At 40.0% G+C, this 19,241-nt stretch overlaps 1 protein-coding gene across 1 annotated transcript in view; it reads right to left on the bottom strand.

The window, feature by feature from the left end:
* The window catches only part of LOC309593139 (mucin-5AC-like), a gene marked incomplete at both ends in the record, with an annotated part of 95,829 nt that extends 77,495 nt beyond the window's left edge, over positions 1 to 18,334 (bottom strand). Inside the window, 3 exons of the mRNA XM_082317295.1 lie at positions 2,813 to 3,011; positions 17,995 to 18,066; positions 18,239 to 18,334. Coding sequence (XP_082173421.1) covers positions 2,813 to 3,011; positions 17,995 to 18,066; positions 18,239 to 18,334 — 367 coding nt within the window. The remainder of the gene's footprint in view (positions 1 to 2,812; positions 3,012 to 17,994; positions 18,067 to 18,238) is intronic.
* Between the last annotated feature and the right edge of the window lie 907 nt (positions 18,335 to 19,241).

Here is a 19,241-nt window from a genome sequence, read left to right as displayed (position 1 = left end):
CAGTACGTGGATAGGTGGGACAATGTACAATAAAAGCATTCTGAGACAGTGGGCAAATACAGTTGAAAGCTAATGGGATAGCTCACATTGCCCCTTCTGGATGAGAGTACCACTCACTACTGGGCAGCAACACAACAGAAACTGGATTAAAACTCAGGACATCAATATAAGACCTGAGGCATGAGTACCATAACGATGAGCCCTGCCCAGAATTGTACCAGGATGCAAGGACATATGGCAAGGAGGCAGTCTGGTGAAGTTAGGACCAGGCACCTTTGAGATTATACTAATCATATCACATCATACCATATCATATGTAATAGATACATGTAAATATATATACACGTATATGTACAAACAAAGGCACGGAGGATTGTACTGGCAAATCTGTAAAGAAGAGGAAGACTTCCCCAATTAGCATGGTCACACTGGTAATTTTATAGTCTGGTAGCAGTGAGAAATCCTTCAGGTATACAATGGGTCTGCATGGATCCCAAAATGCTTAATAGTGCGTTGAAAAGCAGTCATTAGCCATTACTGGTAGAAGATGTACTATCTGATTTATCCTGGCCAAAGTGTCCAGAGGGGGTGGTGGCACATTAAGTTAGATGAGCCATCCATGGCATACCTTTCACTTGTTATCAGCTGTGGACGATAAACCCATCCCAGAAACATTCTAGTGTAAAGTGAACTAGGAATGTTGTAGACATAAAAAGTTTCTATTTTGCAAGAAGTAAATATCAAGGAAGAGTCAGGATAGGACCTTGTTATCAAACAAATGAGGGCCAATGTACATTTATAGCAAAAGCAGCAGCAAATGGAAATCATAGAGAACTGAGACCATATTTATTAGCTCTGGAATTAAGCAGTAAGGAAATGCTTAATCAAAACTAGACGATGGGAGTCCAGAAGTTGTGGAGATCTTTACAAATTATACACACCCCATTCTTGTCCTGCAGTTTTGTTTCTCCTGGAAATGCTTTCATTTTTTTTTCCCCTCCCTGGAGTAATATGGCAGCTATGCAAATGTTTGACCCTGTGAACATTCAAAAACTGATAGTATTTTCTGGCCTTGCTGAACACAAGCCAACCTGTGTCTGCAGAAACAGTGTTTTCCAGAAGCAGCAGTGACTATGCACAGACACGTGCTCTGCTTTACTAAGGGCACTTGCCAAAGCCTTGTGAATATATCCAGAAAAGAGAAATAATCCTGGTCAGTCAAATCACTCCAACCTTTACCGTCAGGAGTTAGTAGAAAAGATCCCCTGTTTAAATAACGACCTCTTATCTATGCAATATGTGTTATACAATAATAATGTGTCCGCTGGTGTAAACATCTGTCTGTTTCCCAGAACATTTTCAGGACCTTTGGCCAATTTCAATCAAATTGGCAGATGGCTAGATGTCTCAAGTTTCTGTAAGGCTACAGAAATTAGCCAAGTAAAAGAAAGAAACTCGATTAGGATATCTCTGTTAAAGACCTTCCACTACAGGAGAAGCTTCAATATTAATTTACCCCTTATTGCACAGGGAATCAACATGACATCTTAACATCAAAATGCTTATATGTTGGAAACAAAACTTCATTGTCACACACCTTAAAAACCTCTGACCTGACAGGTGGATTTTGTGATGTCTACTAAGATGTATATACTGACTGGCACCTTCATAACATTCTTAGCTGGGATGAATAATGTTAGTGTAGTTCAATTAAAATTCCCTTTAGGGTAACACAATTGGAGTTTCAGTGGACCAAGAAGACAGAACCCTCTAGGAAACCAGACTTTATTAGGTGCAATGCTTGTGCAACTACTGTTCAGGAGATTTTTTGCCCTGGAACTGAATGAATCCACTGTGGTCATCCCTCATCGTGCACTACTGCCATCTGTGCACACCAAGGTAATGTTCTTGCTTGTCTGTGACTTCGAGAGCTTCACTCATCTTCCTACTTTCAGGTCTTTGTTCCTGGTACTTTTATTGAACTGCTATTCCTCCTTTATAAATTCAGTCTGAACTTCAAATTTTTCTGTTGTTTGGCAAACTCTTTGTGGTTAATTCTTAACTCCTAATTTCAAAATTGTTTCTTCAGTATTCAGTCAGTTCTTTTGCAGTTTTCTCTTTGGCTCACAAGGTTAAAACCAGTGTGTTTAGGAGGTTATTTTGAGAGATACAAAACTTGAGGAATCCCACAAAAAAAACAATACAGTTTCAGAGCCAGCTTGTGCTGCATACGGTGCATCAGAACTTGCCACTCTCAGAAATAAGACTGCTTTCTCATTGTCTTGCTTTCCACTGTCACTCATCAGTTATAGCTATGGAGAGAAATGCTCCTGAAATCTCTTCTTTCATTTTTATAGAGAATCTTACCACTCCATTTCCCCAATGGGGTCACTTTCTTTTGTTTCTATGTATTTTTCACTATGCATCTTATTTGGGAAACAGTTCAGACCCAATTACAGTCAAATTCAGATGTCATGCCCCTTCTCAGCTTTTTTGTTTCTTAAGCTATGTGTTGAAATGTGCATTTCTCAGAAATACCATAGCAGATTCTCTGCACAGAAAGTAAGCAAGCGTTTGCACAAAATCACAAGGATGGGCTTCAAAGTGAAATATTGAGGAGCAAAATCCAGTGCATTACCATGAGGGTGCACACTGTAGTAAAAATAATAATGATGGACCTAATTCGTACATGAAGATGCTGCCTCAGGCCTGTCTGTGGGAGAGAACGAGCACTGCTTCCTCTTACAGACGTGTGTTGAGCCAGGGAGCTCTCAGCAGCTGCTTTTCCTCCCAAGATAAGTACGTTGCAAACCTGGTCCAAGGTTTCTTCTCATGGACTTGGGACCTTTGGAGGTAAGCTTGGTCTTTATTTGCACAAGTTTTGATACTTCTGGTACAGGGGGAACTGTGGGAACAGCATACAGGTTCTGCAGCCTCTGCTGATCTCCAAGGCAGCTTTTCCCAGGTGAATCCATGAACATAACTACCATGACATTCACCCAAACAAAAACCTGCACAACACAGCGTTGTACACAAGGGTTCTACATCAGCCCTTCTTGTCTCCCTGCAAACTGGGGTCTCCCTTCCTTGCTGAAGTTAGTCCATCTTCTGGACAGTATTTTGGCTTTGTCACATGCTCAAAGCGCAGTCCCATAGGTGACTTCCTGCCAGTCTTCAGCCTTGTACAAGAAATAGTCCCCTTTAACATGCTACTATCTGAAAGTTAAGTCATATTGACCAACATTTTCAGGAAACAGAGACTGCTCTGTTGTCCCCATAGTGCACAAGAAATGACTTTACACTCTGGAACTTAGGTTTGAATGCCTGTAGGTGAAGAAGTACTATTTCCTCAGTCAAATGCTTGATAGAGAGCAGACATGATGCAGGCATTTCTGTTGATGTATTAGGCAGAAAAGGCAGCAAACAGACACACCTTCTCAAATGCATGTATAGCTCCTAGATAAATTGGGAAAGCAGGCTGGGCAATTTCAGCTCTCCATGCGACAGTATTTGCATTTGTGTTGTTCCTGGTACGACATCCACATTTTCCCCTTTCCTCCCCTCTTCCTAATCCACATGTAAAGGTGAAAGAAAATTTGTTCATGAATGATTTATCAAAGTGCTATGTGAGGGTCAGTCCTTCTGGTGGATTTGTCAAGTAATGTGATGGGATGGTGGAGAGGGGGTGTTGGGTTGCCTTAATATCAGTGTAAATTTTACTGTAGACTGTGTGTGACATGGGGATTCAGATTCTCTTCCTGGTTCTGCAAAGTTATGCATTTGTAAGGGCCGCCTCAATAAGTCCTTCAGCAGTTGAGAAGGAAGTCTCTAGTTGCGTTTCAGTCACAACAAAAAGGTTTTCTGGAAAACACAATACAGGAAATAATACAATTTTTTTGTTTTCATTTGCCTGAGGGACTATTTTAACTCCACAACTTCAGCATGGGTAATGTTCAGCTCCAGCTTCCTTCAGTTCACTTCCTAGTCTCCAGTTAACTTATTAAAGATGTGTTACAGGAGACATTTCCAGATCTGGCATCCTGATTTTCTTTTTAAAACAGAGCTCCCTTAGCATTAGCATAGTAGCAGAGAGTATGGTGTGACAGCCTGTGGTGTTAGAAGGTGGGAAGGGGCAAACAGGGAATGAACAAGGGTTGTTGGTCTTTCTGCTTTGGGATAATACAGGCAAGGAGTAAAGCATGCTGGGGACCAGGTAAGTGAGGACAGATGCAACAAATTCAGAGGCAGCTTAAAAAATTAAGAAAGCCATTTCAAAAATGATTTGAATTGAAAGAAGAGACCAAAACCTGTAGCAAATGGATTGTGTGTTTCTCTTTCCCAGAGCAGCTTCAAAATTCTAAAGTCTGCAGTTTCACAGAGTGAGATACAGGTCCCTCTGCACATTTGTCCTGGATAACTCTTCTGGATCACTCATATTTAAAGAAAAGAGTAAGACTGTTAAAAAAAAAAAAAAAAAAAAAAAAAAAAAAAAAGACCACGGCTTTGGGAGGAAGAGAGGAAGAGCAGCCTGCAAGAGCTGTCCTTAGAATTGATTATGTTTCCTTCCATCTTCCCTATTTCAGATTTTTTGTAAGCTATGGACTTTGTGAGGAAGATTTTTTCCCAAAAATGGGATTGAGAAAGGTAAATGGAAGAGTTAAAAGTCTGGTTTTCAATAAAAGGACCTTCTGCTTATCAAAAAATTTGGAAAATTAATAGTGAAATGAGTTTCATTTTGATATGAAATAATGTCTTTCTGTTTCTGGTAGGATAGAGGTGACTAATACTATTTTTCTTGTTAGTGTAATGAAGCCCAAGATTGTATTTGCCTTACTGACTTATACATAGCTGATGCCCCATGCCCCTGTATTTCATATAACTGTGACTCACTTATTAAATGGTAATAACCTTATTTATATTATTCCTCCCAACTTTTTATTTTATCTATATGTTTAGCCAAGGTGACAACACATCATAAAAGTTACCAAACAGAAAACAAGTTCAACAGATCAAGATTGCAAAAATTACATGACAGAAGTAAACACAAGAAACATAAAGATATGTAAAACAGGAGTTAATCTCCAGCATGCCTAGGTGGACCTTCGGCTGGGGCTGCACGGCTAGAAGGCGCGTCCCCTGGGTGGTGGATAGGGGATCCCTCTCTGGAGGGTGCACCGGATAAAATTGAAGAAGGTGCCGCGAACCAACGCAGCCTAAGGGAAGGCCACCCTGACAGAAAAACCACTGGCCCTCCAAGTCATGGGGGTTGGGCAGGAGGCCAACTACCTCCTCCCGGAAAAAAAAAAAAAAAAAAGTTGCAGAAACGACGAGCATCAACTCGGAGATGGAGAAAATCAGTAATGAAGTGAGGAGGAGGAGATGGAACTGGATCGGTCATGTCTTGAGGAAAAAACCAACAGAAGACTGCGCTGTGGCCCTTGGGACTCCAGAGCACGCAGCTGCAGACCAATCAAAGTGGAAGAACGATGTTCGCGCCTTGTGTGCCTCCTGGCACTGAGAGAATTCAGATTCAGATCAGATGCCTAGGTGGATACAACTCTACAACCCTTATGCAGTTTGTCCTTTGACTCTTTTCTGCCACAGTGAAATAAAATTATTTGGTACATGGGAATCCTGGAGATCCTTCCTGGCTTATATGGCCTCTCTACCTCATTTCTGTCAAAAAGGTAAGAAAGAATGGGCATGCCTTGAAGGAGGCACCTGAACAGGCTGTATCTGCAATTGTTGTCAGCAACCCCAGCTGCTTCGGTTTCACTAGGCTTACCTTGAGCTTTAGCCAGTGGAGGACCTGGTCTATTCACTCTCTAACTTTACATGTTTCATGGAGATATGCTCCATGTCACAGTTTAACTCCCCACTGAGAGGTTTTGTGAGGCTTTGCTACCGATGGAGAAACTATGTAACAGGAAAGTGCAACTTCTTTCCTGGTTCTAGTTTTGTGTTTGTGTGATTGTTAAGGTAAGTTCCAACCACAGCTGCAAGACGAAGATATGCACTGTCTCTAATAGATATTACATGTGTCTTAGGAATTGCATTGACTAAAGAGAAAGACTAAGTGGGGGAGCGGCTCTGCCATCTACCTCTGAGATCAAATGTGCTCACAAGGCAGTGCTGACAGACTGAAAAGCATGTTAAAACACTACTGAACTACATCTACATGGGCACAAAAAGACCAATTATTTATGTTGGAATTTGAGAATATAAGCATCCCCCAAGAAAGAGTAGGGAGATGGGTTTTAAGGTAAACATAGGTAAGGAGGAGAAATATGAATAAGCTTTTCTACTGAAAAGCCAACAAACGTGAAGATTGGAAGACACTGGGATTTCTTGTTAGATTGATTTTTCAAGCTAAGTTTTCATTTTCTCATGTTTTTTTTTTTTTAAATCTCAATGTCTTGATAGATTTGGATCTGTGTTTGTAATAAACTGTATGCACAGGCAAAGCTTCTAAGGGACGTCAGTTTGCACACTAATTTCAGTCTATATGCCTTTGATCTGCATATTTTTAAGGCGATATACTATGAAAGAGATATTTTTTATCCTTTAGCTCTCTAAGTTAGACATTGTTCAGATTTAAAGAAAACTGAGGAGAAAGGAACCCTAATCTGAATCCAAAGTCATCTTCAGTGCTCACAGAGGGAGATGTCCTCCCTCACAGGGATTCAGTCTTCCACAGGCTGGAACTGCCTGTCTCTCCTATCCATGCTCTGGCCTCCCAGGACCTTCTTGCCTCTTCGTCTCTCTGGGGTAAGAGGCATAAGAAGGAATTGGTGCTGGCAGATTCCACGTACAGTCTGGTTGGTGCTGGCAGTCCAAGAAGCCCTTCTGTGATTTCTTGGGAATTACTGCAAAGCAGTTATGGTAGGAAAACACCAAGAACACATTTACAAAGCGGTGCATCAGACTAATTCCAGCAGCTAAGCCTGCAAATCCTGTAAGTTGCCTTTGGCAATGATTGGCCAAGTGGAAAGTGCAAGAAAGCTGTCAAGGAAAGTGCAAGAAACCTCACAACAGACAACAAAAAGGAATAGCTCACCAATAAGAGGAATTTACTCCTACCTCTCCTCAGGGAATGGAGCCTGAAGGTTTGTAGAAGGGTATCTTCAGTATCTGTCTACTGGCCAGAGAGACCTGGCCACCCAGTGCATGGGGTTAGGGGCTTCGGGGTGAACTAGCCACTTTGTTTACTGCTGTTGATGTGGATGTAGCTGCCACGTAGCTGCCCTATGTAAAGGAGCTTCAGTGACATTCCAAAGAGAGAAAATATGTGGTAGAGCAGTAGAGACATGGAGGGTGACAAGCTTGTGGCAGGGGTTGGTAATTCTGGTGGAGTTCAGGGTGACGAGTGAGTAAGGGTGGAGACGCAGCATGCTCTGTATGAACCTCTCTATGTACCTCTAATGAACCAAGGGAATCCCTGATATTTTTTACCCTGGGGCTAGACTGAGCTAGCTTTGTCAATCTCTGAAATAGCTCTGCTACTGTAGTGTAATGAAACCTCTAGGTTGAGACTAATACTCCATCTGTAAGTAAACATGCTGGGTCAAAAGCATAGATGTGCTACTGTTCACGTAAATGTTGTTTTATCAGTTTGCTTAAGTGCTGACTTTTAGTTTATAAAACACTTGAATTTACCATATAATACAGTCAACTTTGAGAAACTGCTTGTAAATAAACGTTTCCGATGAAGACTGATAAGTCTCAGAGCCACAAAACGATTTTTGTTTGCCAGTTAAAATTCAGTGGCCTGAAGAAAAAGTAGATAAGGAAACAGATATTTGTTCTCTACAAATAGCTTCTTTTTACTTTTGGTAGTTCACTCATGTTTGAGATAAATGCCAGATAAACAGGAATAGTTTCTAATTCTTTCTACATAGTGCAGAAGGAAGGGAAACAATACCTTCAAGATTTTGTGCTGCATTTTAGACCATAGCACTTATTTAAGAAAATATTGCTGATGTGCAGAGACCAGCTGCTTTTTTTTTTTTTTTTTTTTTTTTTTAAATGAGAGATCTGAGAATTTCAGAAAGAACCTAGAACATGACGATATTCATTATGTAGTGTCTGGTTTGTTTCATGGCTTTGTTTTCTGTTGTTTGTATTACTTTAAAAAAGCATTATAAACTACTAAACAAGTAGTACACTCAAGTAGTACTGAACAGCGTACACCAAGTGGTACCCAGCCTACACTCAGCATATTCACTGTCAAGGCTTCAGGACTCTCAACACCTTGCACAAATCACCAAACAAACTGACATCCCATTTCCTAAAGGCATGTCTACCCTGCTGCCACTCCAACAGCAGCAAAGTGCAGGCATACCACAAAACCTATGTAAAATTAATCTAAATTAGCCTGTACTGCTGAAGCTGATTTATAAAAGTATCTATATTTTCTACATAAGCTAAAATCTCTAAGGATATATGCTGTCATGTTAAGCAGGACTCCTTTCACTTAACCTGACCCATCTGAAGACAGCTCTCTGGCCGTAGGGGTTCATACAGACCTCCCTTAGTCCAGAGAGCACCTCTAGAAGATGATCACTCTCTCGGGGTGACTAGGATAGGGAAAGTGAGGCGTTTATGTGGTCTTATTTGCCCAGACTTCAGATTCCCAAAGTTAGGTGAAAAGAGCCTTCTGCAAAGTGGTTGCTCTGTGTTTCTATTCAGTTACTGTGTTAATTAAATCTGTAACTAGGTATATACAGCAGATACTAACTTAAAGTATTTGTGTTCTGGTGACAGCTGAAGGCAAATAGTCATAGTTTAGTTATATTTGCTGAAAAGCAGAGACAGTAAAGTAGTAAAGCTGGGAACACTATTATTGTAAGTTATTGTATAGAATACGTACACAAGGAAGAAAATATAGACCTGGTACAGTCACATTGAATTAGTCTATACTCCGATCCTTTCCCCGAAGTCCTCCTTTTTGATGTCATTTTTAGACTTGGATTGTTCAAGAAATAGAGCCATGCTGTCCATATGGTTGTTTCCTCTGTTTTATTTATCACTGGATAGAAGTCCAAGCAACACTTTGATTGCTGTTTCAGCAGTGACCATCAGTTTTCGGTGAGATGCATTCTTAATGTCAGCAAAGTGGCCACTTGTAATGTTCAAAATGCTTTCACAGACACGGAAAAAGAAAAAAGTCACTTGGCAATTGCACAAGGATTTGTTTATGTCTTAGTAGAAAGGTTGTTATGTATTGACCAGAAAAACTCATTCCTTCCTTTCTATTAACTGTAATCTAACACCCCAGTAATAAACATGTCCTTAGTCAGTAGGTTCAGTGCCCCTGCAGAGCTTCATCCTTGAGATCTGCTGCAATTCTTCTAAGTCAACATCCCAAATCAAGGTAATGACAACAGACCTTTTAAATAATTTTCCCACCCCCACCCCTTCTGTCCTAAAGCTGCTCATTGACAGTCCTCAAATCAAATTACAGCAATTACAGCCTATTCCCCAGAAAGCTGTAAGATACTGAGGCAATTGCTCATGGAAAGTGTGTTGCAGGATGGTAAGACCTAGTCAAGATCTTATGGATTTATATCCCATTTGGATTTAAGTGGGCTCATTCAGCAAGACCAACTTCAGTAACTTGTACTCTGTGTCCCTTGTTACAGCATCTGGAAAGCTGCTGCAAGTTTTTGCTCTAAAACTGGCATGGGATACACAGGGTTACTGGCTACTTCTGTACTCTAAAGAGATACAAAACATTGGCAGGCTAAAGTTGTAACTTTTTTTTTTTTTTTTTTTTTTTTTTTTTTTTAAACAACCTAAATACTTCTAATTGATTTGCAATTGAAACAGTCCCAGGTGGCAGAACACAAAGTGATATCATGTGGCTCCCGCATGGAAGGTGTTGTCTCTTCTACATCTTGGAAATTAATGAGGAACTGAAGCTATTTGTTGAGGATGGGCTGAAAAGAGTGGTCTTCATTGTTGGGTCTGTTTTGCTTCTGTGTCACACAAGACTGAAGGGGATCTTGGGAGGGAAATGCCACATTACAACCAATGTATTTTGCTCCAACGTATGCCAGTTGATCCTTGTCACTGCAAGTCAAGATACTGTCTGGGAACAAGGAGAGTTTGGAAGAGATGCACCCACAAGGTGTGCAAAGCACGTGGCACAGAGTTGACTGTGTGGTCATCCTTTGCTGGGGAGTCTCATTCAAGGATTTCCTTCTCTCTCCAGCAAGGCTTTTTACACCTTTCCTTTGTGCTTACAAGACAATTGATCCTGGGGGAGCGGGAAGGTCCCTGTGTGATTTACCAGGAAAAGGGACTCTTTGTATAGCTGTGTGAAGTTCATTGCCCAGGAGTGTACAAAGAGTTGGTGTGGGAGGAAAGCTTGGGCTCCCTTCTTGCACAGGCAAAGCAACAAACCTTTCATAGCTATCTTGTTTCACTGCTCCTCAGCCTACCTCTAGGGTTCTCTACCCTGCTGCTCTACATGGTGGCCTTAGGCTTGCCAAGAAAGCTGTGCATCAGTGCTACACCTCACTGCTCAGCACTGGTCACCCCTCCCTTGGGTCTGCTGCAGGACCTGTCAGGAAACAGATTGCTGAAAGCCACAGGGCCTTTCTGGAGATTCAGCTGTGCTAATGGCATTTTTGCATCTTTGCCTTTAAGGTCTTTTTCTACCCCAGGTTATGGTGCTCCATTTCACTGAGGTACTGGGCTTGGGAACAGAAGAAGGAACAGAAAAGAATATTGGGCAAATGCACATTTAAGTGAATATAAAAACCTGCTGCTTCCATCTGTCTACTGTATTGAATAAAATATCTTTTTTCTTCTTATTTCAGTTGGCTTTTTTGTGCGAGTTAAGGTCATTCAGTGACGCAGCGTGGGTCTGTCTGTCTATTCACCTGCTGTTCCCAGACAACACCTGAGGTCAGTGGCTCATTTCAGTGAAATCTGACAGAGGTATGCAATCCCAGAGGCCCTAGATTCTTGCAAGCTCCATGAAAATAGGGGGTCATGCAAAAGAAAGAATGTCCCTATTAAAGGAAAGGCCATTGTGTGAGCTCAACCCTTGTAATCAGAGAAGCCAGGAACTAATCACCAATAATGCAGATCTGCATGAAACCAGGCGTTCTTGTTCCACAGCTCATGCAACATGTTGGTTTTTTCCTCATAACCTTGCTTATTTTGCTAAATTTTACATGTATCCTTCCAAGTAGACAGTGTTTTTTGATTGGTTGGTTTTGCTTCAGATTTGCTTTGTCTGTATGTAGAAGTCGTACACCTTTACCAGAACAGAAAATGCAGAATGGCTATAATTTGAGCAGTATACATGTGGTGTGTTTATAGGATTTATTTCTGTACTAAGGGGGACCACTTACAATAGAGTGTAATACCTCTATACTGCTATCATCATGGTCACACAATGGACTGTACTGGTGCAGGAATGACAAATCATGCCACAGGAGAATATGACCCATTATTTTTCTTAATTGAAGTGATGGGTATTTCTCCACATGAACTTGCCCACAAGTCAGATGAACCAATGTTTTATAAAAAAGTCAAATGATTTTACATACTTATGAATAATGAATTTTCACCTATGTAGAGGCTGCAGTGCAGTTCACTTGGGCAGTCATCCATCTGGCATATCTTTACTCCTCACTGTCCAACCCTTGAGGTGGGCACTGGATTTTTATCTTTATTATATCTATAATATTTACTTTTCATTAGGGGAACATGTTTCACATAATCCAAGAAAATCCTGAAAATTTGTTCTGCACCACACCATCAATGTAGTCCATGTTTCAGCTTCTATGTGATGAAGACATATGTGCATTACTGACTTTCGGATATTTGTCAAAATTCTTCCTAACAGAGTGATTTAATATGGGGATTTACAGATTGCTCTGTGCTGTTGCAACCCAGATCAGCCAGATTCAGACCTTGTGATCCATTGAGCTAGGAGTGTAGATGGGAAATACAGCTTCTCCCTTGCTTCTCTGACTGTGCACGACACTTAAAGATAGCCACATATAACAATCATTCTCCCTTTGGCATAGTATTTACTCCATTGACTTACTAGTACCAAGAGATACTGTACCCATGCATGGAGGAACAAAACCATCAGGCTAAAGTTGCCTCAGAAAAGGCAGGGGGTGAATGTGTAGATCTTTATCTTTAGTAACCATAACAAACCTCACTACATTGTATTGCATATTTTTATGTTAACAATATTGAATGAAAGGGTATGACATAAAGGAGTGCCTCCCAATAGATCTGTAAGAATGATAACAGTTTATAGATATGGCTACTATTTCTAGAATGTAATTAATTAGACAAAAGAAAAAAGGTGGGCTTCATCGTACCCCCTGTTGGATATCTGCAGTGTTTGTACTGGATGCCTATGCCTCCTTTTGCAATGTCTGGACAGAAACGGGCTCTTTTATAGCACTATTCACATAATAGGATTCATAACATAGTACTGAAAGAAAGTTGGATTAACTTTATCATAAAAGTTGTGGTCTCAGGGCTCATGGAAAAGAGATTGTGTAAGGAGTGCAGTACTGCTAGACTTTCTCGAAAATTGTACAGTCTCATTACACTTTTGTCCTTTTTCCACATAATCCAAGAAACTGGAATTAGCTGAAAGTGCAGCTAAAGAAACAAACTGAGATAACTTATATGCAATTATCTAGTTTGTTCTGATGATGATTTATTTCTTCTTTTTGATGATTAATAGTCCACAGTAAAAATATTATTTTCACAAGAGGTAGACCCAAGCTTCCTCAGTGTTTGTGGGCATAGTCATATATGCTTATATCTTTGACTAATTGCATAAAATCTTTTTCATACTTTTGAGATTATCTCCAAAGGGGCTTAAACTTCTATTTCCTCAAACAAATCCGTCAGTAATTTCTCCAGGGCATCAGCCTTCCTTGAATTTGTTTCAGCCTCGTAGATTTCAGTTAGGTCTTGAGCAACATTGAATGAAATTGATTGGCAGAAAAGAGAAACTCCTCTAACATAGATAATACTGCAGCATTCGTTAACTTCAACAAAAAATTGGCTGTTTGAATCCCTTTTCATCTTCCTGATGCACAGCTAGCAGGTCAATCTGTGTATGGATGTAGGCAGAACACCTGCTAACACCTTTTGGTTTGATAACATATTAAAGGCCTTGATCAATAAGTAGACATGTGGCCAAAGAATGAGCGATGTACAATAAGTTCACTGAAGTCAATGGAAAGATGCACAGTAACTGGTTTTTGGAGCATGTCCCACCTGAGGAAGTAAAGCTCAGTTTCTCACCCTTGGGCCAACAACAGGCAGGCACCTGAAAGTTTATTGTGAAAACAGGTCAACAGAGTTGTAAAGAAAGTTGCATCCAGTTAATTCACTGACAGGTTACTTTGATTTGAGAAAACAAAAAAGCAAAACAAATAATAAAGGATCTTCCAAATTGTTCAAAACACCAATTATTGCATGTGATTAATAAATAAATAAATAAACCTTTTATAGGAGGAATTTGCTGAGGCAAAGTAGGAACTGGTTGCTGTAGGAAGTTTCCAAACCAATATTAGATATTAGATGCCCTTCTGGATGGAAATCTGATGGGATGTCACTGTAAATCAAAAGCACTCAGAAGTGTACTAGACATGGACCAAAACCTGTTGAGCCACTCTAGTACAGTCACGTAAACCTCGTTTACAGTATCTCATCTGTGATTAGATTATGATACGTGAATGTTGCCATGAATCTTGTTGTCTAGGTAAAAACAGTGAACCAACAGCAAGGCCTAAGTAAATATTGATAGAGATTATATGGCAGTGTGTGTTGGTCAAAATGAATGCCAGTAGTAGAGATTAGGGAAGGTCTTTAGAAGGAAGTTTTGACCATATTGCTCTTTTTTCTTCTGGGGTCTCTAACGTTTAATCACTGAAGATAGTGGGGTAACACCTGATATCTTCAAGATGATCTCTACATTCCTAAGTGTACTTTTACCATACCAGTAATACTTAAAAAGATGTGGAACCGTACTCCAACCTCTAGAGTAATTTGCCACATAGCTGTTTGTTTGTTTGTTTGTTTGTTTGTTTGATACTAAAGCAGCAGCTAAAAATACCAAGAGTCTTGACTTCTAAAGTATCAAAAATTGGGTAAGCAAAGCAGAAGTGGCCATTGGCTCATATCCATTGAAAAGTCAGTAATGTACGTACAAAATCATATACTTCCTGATTTGTTCCAATGGAAAATACAGCATGGTGATCTTGATAAAAATGCCAATAAAATCAATGGAAAGGCTCCACTTGACCTCACTGTGTTTTAGAGCAGAACTGCTATGATAATAACTGTCAAAAAACACAAGGTTTTTAAAGGGACTCTACAAGAACAAAGACCTGAGAGATATGTTCAGATGTTGATTGTTAAGACCAGCCCATAAGAGTTTTGTTTTGGATATCTTTTCATTTGTGTGTGTATTTATGAGTTTCCCAGTGTCATGAGGGACATGAAGTTTTGATAAAAACATTAGTAAAGGGGAAGTAATTATAGTTTCGGGGAAGTAATTATACTTTCAGGAAAGTAACTCGGAGAACAATTGCATATCTGAATTTAGCAAAGATTCTGACATTTTGCTTCTTTAGTTTTCAGTGCCACCAAGTATGCATGGTATCTGTGATTCCTGTACTTATTTTTGCTGGATAGAGTCTGATAGTGTAATGTCAGCCATTTTGTATTGTAATAGCACCTTTCAGAGACCCTTAATGGGTGGCATAAACAATTCAGTAGGTGACTCGTTCACCTTTTATCCCAGCATGAGACCATTGTTTCCCATCCATGATGCATATCATTAGAAGATGATGCTTTTCTGAAAGAACAATTACACAGATAAAAATTGATGATCAGAGGTAAATTCAGTAAAGGAGAAGATACTAAGCCCATGGTGGTCTGATTCCAGTTTGGAGGAATTTTCATGGGTGGAAAACTTGCCTCATATTTTCAACTAAACATAGTACTATTATTATCCTCTATTCTGCAGTGTTTCTCTGTGCTCTGCATTGCCTACAAATGGTAACCACCTATCCACACAATATTCTTAAAACAGCTTGTGAAGCTGTAGAGGACGAAAGGCCCTGAATTAATGTGAGATAGTGTTATTACTGGGGGTGTGTTTGTGCTTAAAGTGCAGAGAATGCTGCAGGTTAGATAGTAGAACATTTATTCCAGTAGTTTTCATTCTCATTCTGGTTCATTTTTGTCCTAACTGTGTAGCATTACAAACTGGCAGGATTAAGGGAAGTGAAAGACAAGCATTTTTTTCTCCAGCTATGTCAACAGTAGAGACTGTCACTGGGGAAAACTTTTTTGGAGGAGACCAACACCTTGCTGCTTTGCCTAAAGCTTAACCACTGCAAATAGTGGGGTGACCCAATGAATGCATTCAGTGAAGAATCTGTGTACGTGTGTTCTTACCCGGTTTTGCATAATTCTGCTATGTCAGTAAAGCTGTAGCTGTAATCAAAATTACATTGTCCTTAATGTTGGCCTTGGGCCACTATCTGCCTTTCATTGCAACCCTAAGTTTTTTTACTTGACCTCAAACAGCAGTGTAGCCTGACCACAGTGGAAGATCTGGTCACTTCCACATAGCAGACTGACCCGGCTGCTTCTGACTTTCCAGCCAGTGTCTGCGGGGTTGGAGTCTACCCACATGCAGATCTTAACACAGAAAGCCGATGGACAGGAATTGCATAATTCCTTGTTCCTGGCTTCTGACCTGTCATCATACCATCTCTCGCATTCTGCATGGGGTAGAGAGATGTATGGAGGAGAAGCAAGTGTCTGCAGAGGTGTTCCTCACAGGAATGGAGATCACATGGCAAGGTGATGCCCCTTTGGCATCATGTGGCCTTTGGCAGGAATCTTGGTGCTGCCTGAAGAAATGCACATAGTATGTATGGGTTCAGTACAGAATATTGGATCCGATGTAAATGGGGGAGGGTGGCTGGTAGAAGGCAAAACAAGACAACTCTGAACATCAGCAGAGACAACTTTTAAGTGATCTTCATTCTTTGGCAATTGCAGAAATGTTGTACATTGAAGGCAGGTTCTAATCTACTTCCAAAACAAGACTGAACATTTCTGGCACACAGATTGTTTCTAGACCTGTGTTTATAAATCAGTTTATGCATCCTTAAAGAACATAGTAAAAATGACTCAAGTCTTTGGGACAAGTCAGGTCTTTTCAAACATGTAGCAGATGCAGCAGCATCCTGTTCTCAGTAGTGCAAAATGAGTGAATTTGATGAGCAGCAGCTCTTAGGGTGGACGGAGATGGAGACTGCTGGAGGCTGCGTTATCAAGAAAGCAGTGGAGGTACATGGGAAATTTAAAGCTGTAAACAAAGCTGATGAAGGTAGTGGCCAGACTCTTTGGGAATGTGATAGGCTTTGAAAGAAGACAACAACTAGTTTCTTTCATGATGTCTCTTTTTTCCTAAAAAAAAGAGAAAGTGAAAAAAAAACTCTAAAAAAGAGAAGGTAGGGGGTGGGGACTCTTACAGACCTTGCCTATCTTTTCCAGTATTCTTTGCTTTTAACTCCTGGGCTCCCTGAATTCCTATTATTCTAGGCTCAAATCAGGCAGGCAACAGCACTTGCTTATGTCTTGCACTTCAAAGGGAATTGGCCATGCTTTTCAAACATCTGTTCATATAATTCCTAACACAAATTTAGAAGTGGTATTTCTAACAAGTTAAAATTTACATTTGGATAATATCTTTCATCCAAAAGGATTCCCAAGAGGATTCACCAGTACATATATGCCAGAAGCACCATGATTCAAACAGCAAAATGAGGCCAGAGAAACGCATCAGATGATAATTTCTCATTCCTTGGGTAGAAATATGCAGAGATTTAAACTGCATGACACAGACCTCCCAGGAATTTGCATCTATCTAAAATTTCATAGCAGGGGAGATATCATAAAACGTGACTGCCAAAATGATATGTAGAGGGAAGTAAAATCTTAAAGGACATATTGATGACTCATGTCCTCATCAAGCTTAACCATCTGTATTTAGCCAGTGTTACTGCTTCAGGTAAGTTTGTGCCTTATCAGCTTGACCGCAAAGGTTAATTAGACTTCTTTCTGGATTTGATATCTTTCCAAGAACATGTAGCAAATGATTTGTAGAGGCTAGCCAGTTTGGTACATGTAATGCTGTTACACACAAGAAAAGACAAATTAATCAGGGCACAGTGAACCTATCAGAAATCCACCAAGAAAACAGGGAATAGGTTCCACTTGCATAAAATTTCTTCATGTGAAAGAACCTATACACTTAAAGCCAGGCTTGTCATCACTCACTATTTCATGACAAGCCTCAGAGTCCTCTGATGCCTGTCTTAAAGGAAACATAGCTGATGTTGACAGGTTGCATGAAAATCTCAACTTTTCATTCAATGCAGTGATAGCAGGATAAAGCTCTAAAGTGAGCATGGAGCTGTCAATAAAATAAAGAGTGCTATGTAGGCAGAAGACCTCATGGAAATGCTGGAGCAGATGTCTGCTTGTCACTATTGCTGCATAGGGGAGATGGCATAAATTTCAAATGTCACTGTGCCCTACTATATTTTATTTCCTAAAAACATTTGCCTTGCCTCTTGAATGGATATCACATTAAAGGCATAATTTTGAAAAACTGTTTTCCTAGCGGAAACTCACCTGGAGGTCATAAATCAGGAAAGCATAAACAAAACAGCCTAGCCAGAGCCTATACCTTTAAAGACATCCTATAATGAGGAACAGAGCAAAAGATACAGAAAAGAATGGGATGTAGGTTTTGCTATGTACATTGACTTTGACGAATCGCACCCATATCAGAGAAAAGAGGAGAAACCTCCCAAACCCAACAACCACTTCCAATGTACTTCAGTGAGAAAAAAATTCCTCTCTGCTCAAGATCTGTTTTAATTCTCTGTGTGCAAACAGGTTACAGCAACTGGGTACCTGTGAGAGGCGAATGCCACACGAGCACTGCTGCACCTTCTTAGCTCTGCCCAGTATCCAGGACTTCAGAATCTGAAAAACACACATGGAACCCAAATCATGCATGAATGGACATGGGGGAAACGATTGCTTCCTACTCCGTCCTTCAACACTCTCCTTCTCCCTGGAGCTATTGTGAGGAGGGGGGAGGGAGGAGGTATCACATCTGTAAAGTCTATTTCCAGGATTTCTCCTCCAAACTTACCTCAACCCTTCTGTAGGGATTGAGCTCCATCTTCAAGTTATTTAGTTTTCTAATAGCCTTTTGGACCAATGCCAGACTTGGTACTTTCGAGGTCATGATTGGTTTATCACTGTCTGATATTTTGCCTACTTCAGTTTCCAGTTTGCATCATTCTCTTTGCATCGTTCTTCTCCCCACTTCAGATTCAAATCTTTTGTGTATACAAAGAAATGTCATAACCCCTTTTGAATCTTTGGCTAAATAAGCTATGTTCTTTTAACTTATTTTAATAAACTACTTTATAGTCCTTAATCATTTTGAGCAACAGACACTCAAGAAAAAAATGCTAAATACATGTATTTTATAGAAAAAGAGAAAGATTGAGCAGATCAGACAAGTGAAGGTTCAAGTGAAAGACCTAGGAAAAGAAATTAAGCTGCCTATATCTATAGTCACATATGCATATGTATATGTACAAGTCCATTTATGCACACATTTGTTTTTCTCTCCGTATAAACGGAGATTTTACACAATGAATTGTCTCAATCTCTTATTATACAGAAGAGCTATGAACATGATGTTTTAGTACAACAAGGAATTATGTACATTTATAATATTAGAAGATACTCAGAATCATTGCCTAGCTCTTCATTACCCTTGACTAATTTCTGTCCAGACAGGAGAAACTGGTCAAGAAAATTCTGATTTCATGTGCAGTGAGAAAATACCTACATGAGGTAAACCATTTTTTTCTTTCTGGACAATGACTGAAAATCAGAAACTTTGCTGGACGTCTTCACAGGAATGGCATTAGTTGAGAGCACTTGGGGATTTGGCATTATGATGATGATGATGATGATGATGATGATGATGATGTCGTCTTAACCCAAATCATAGCCAGGAGTGTTTGAATCTGCATTTTGGCTCTGGGTACATTTTGTCTGTTCATTTGTTTTGCTCATGGACCCTGTCAGTGCAATAATCCAAGTGAAACTAAACTCTTCCACTTCCAAAGTGTCTGAAA

The sequence above is a fragment of the Platalea leucorodia genome (genome assembly GCF_965183815.1).
Source record: "Platalea leucorodia genome assembly, chromosome: 7".
NCBI classification, from domain to species: Eukaryota; Metazoa; Chordata; class Aves; order Pelecaniformes; family Threskiornithidae; genus Platalea; species Platalea leucorodia.
The sequence above is the reverse complement of the archived record's forward strand: the minus strand, read 5'-3'. Positions and strand labels throughout refer to the sequence as shown.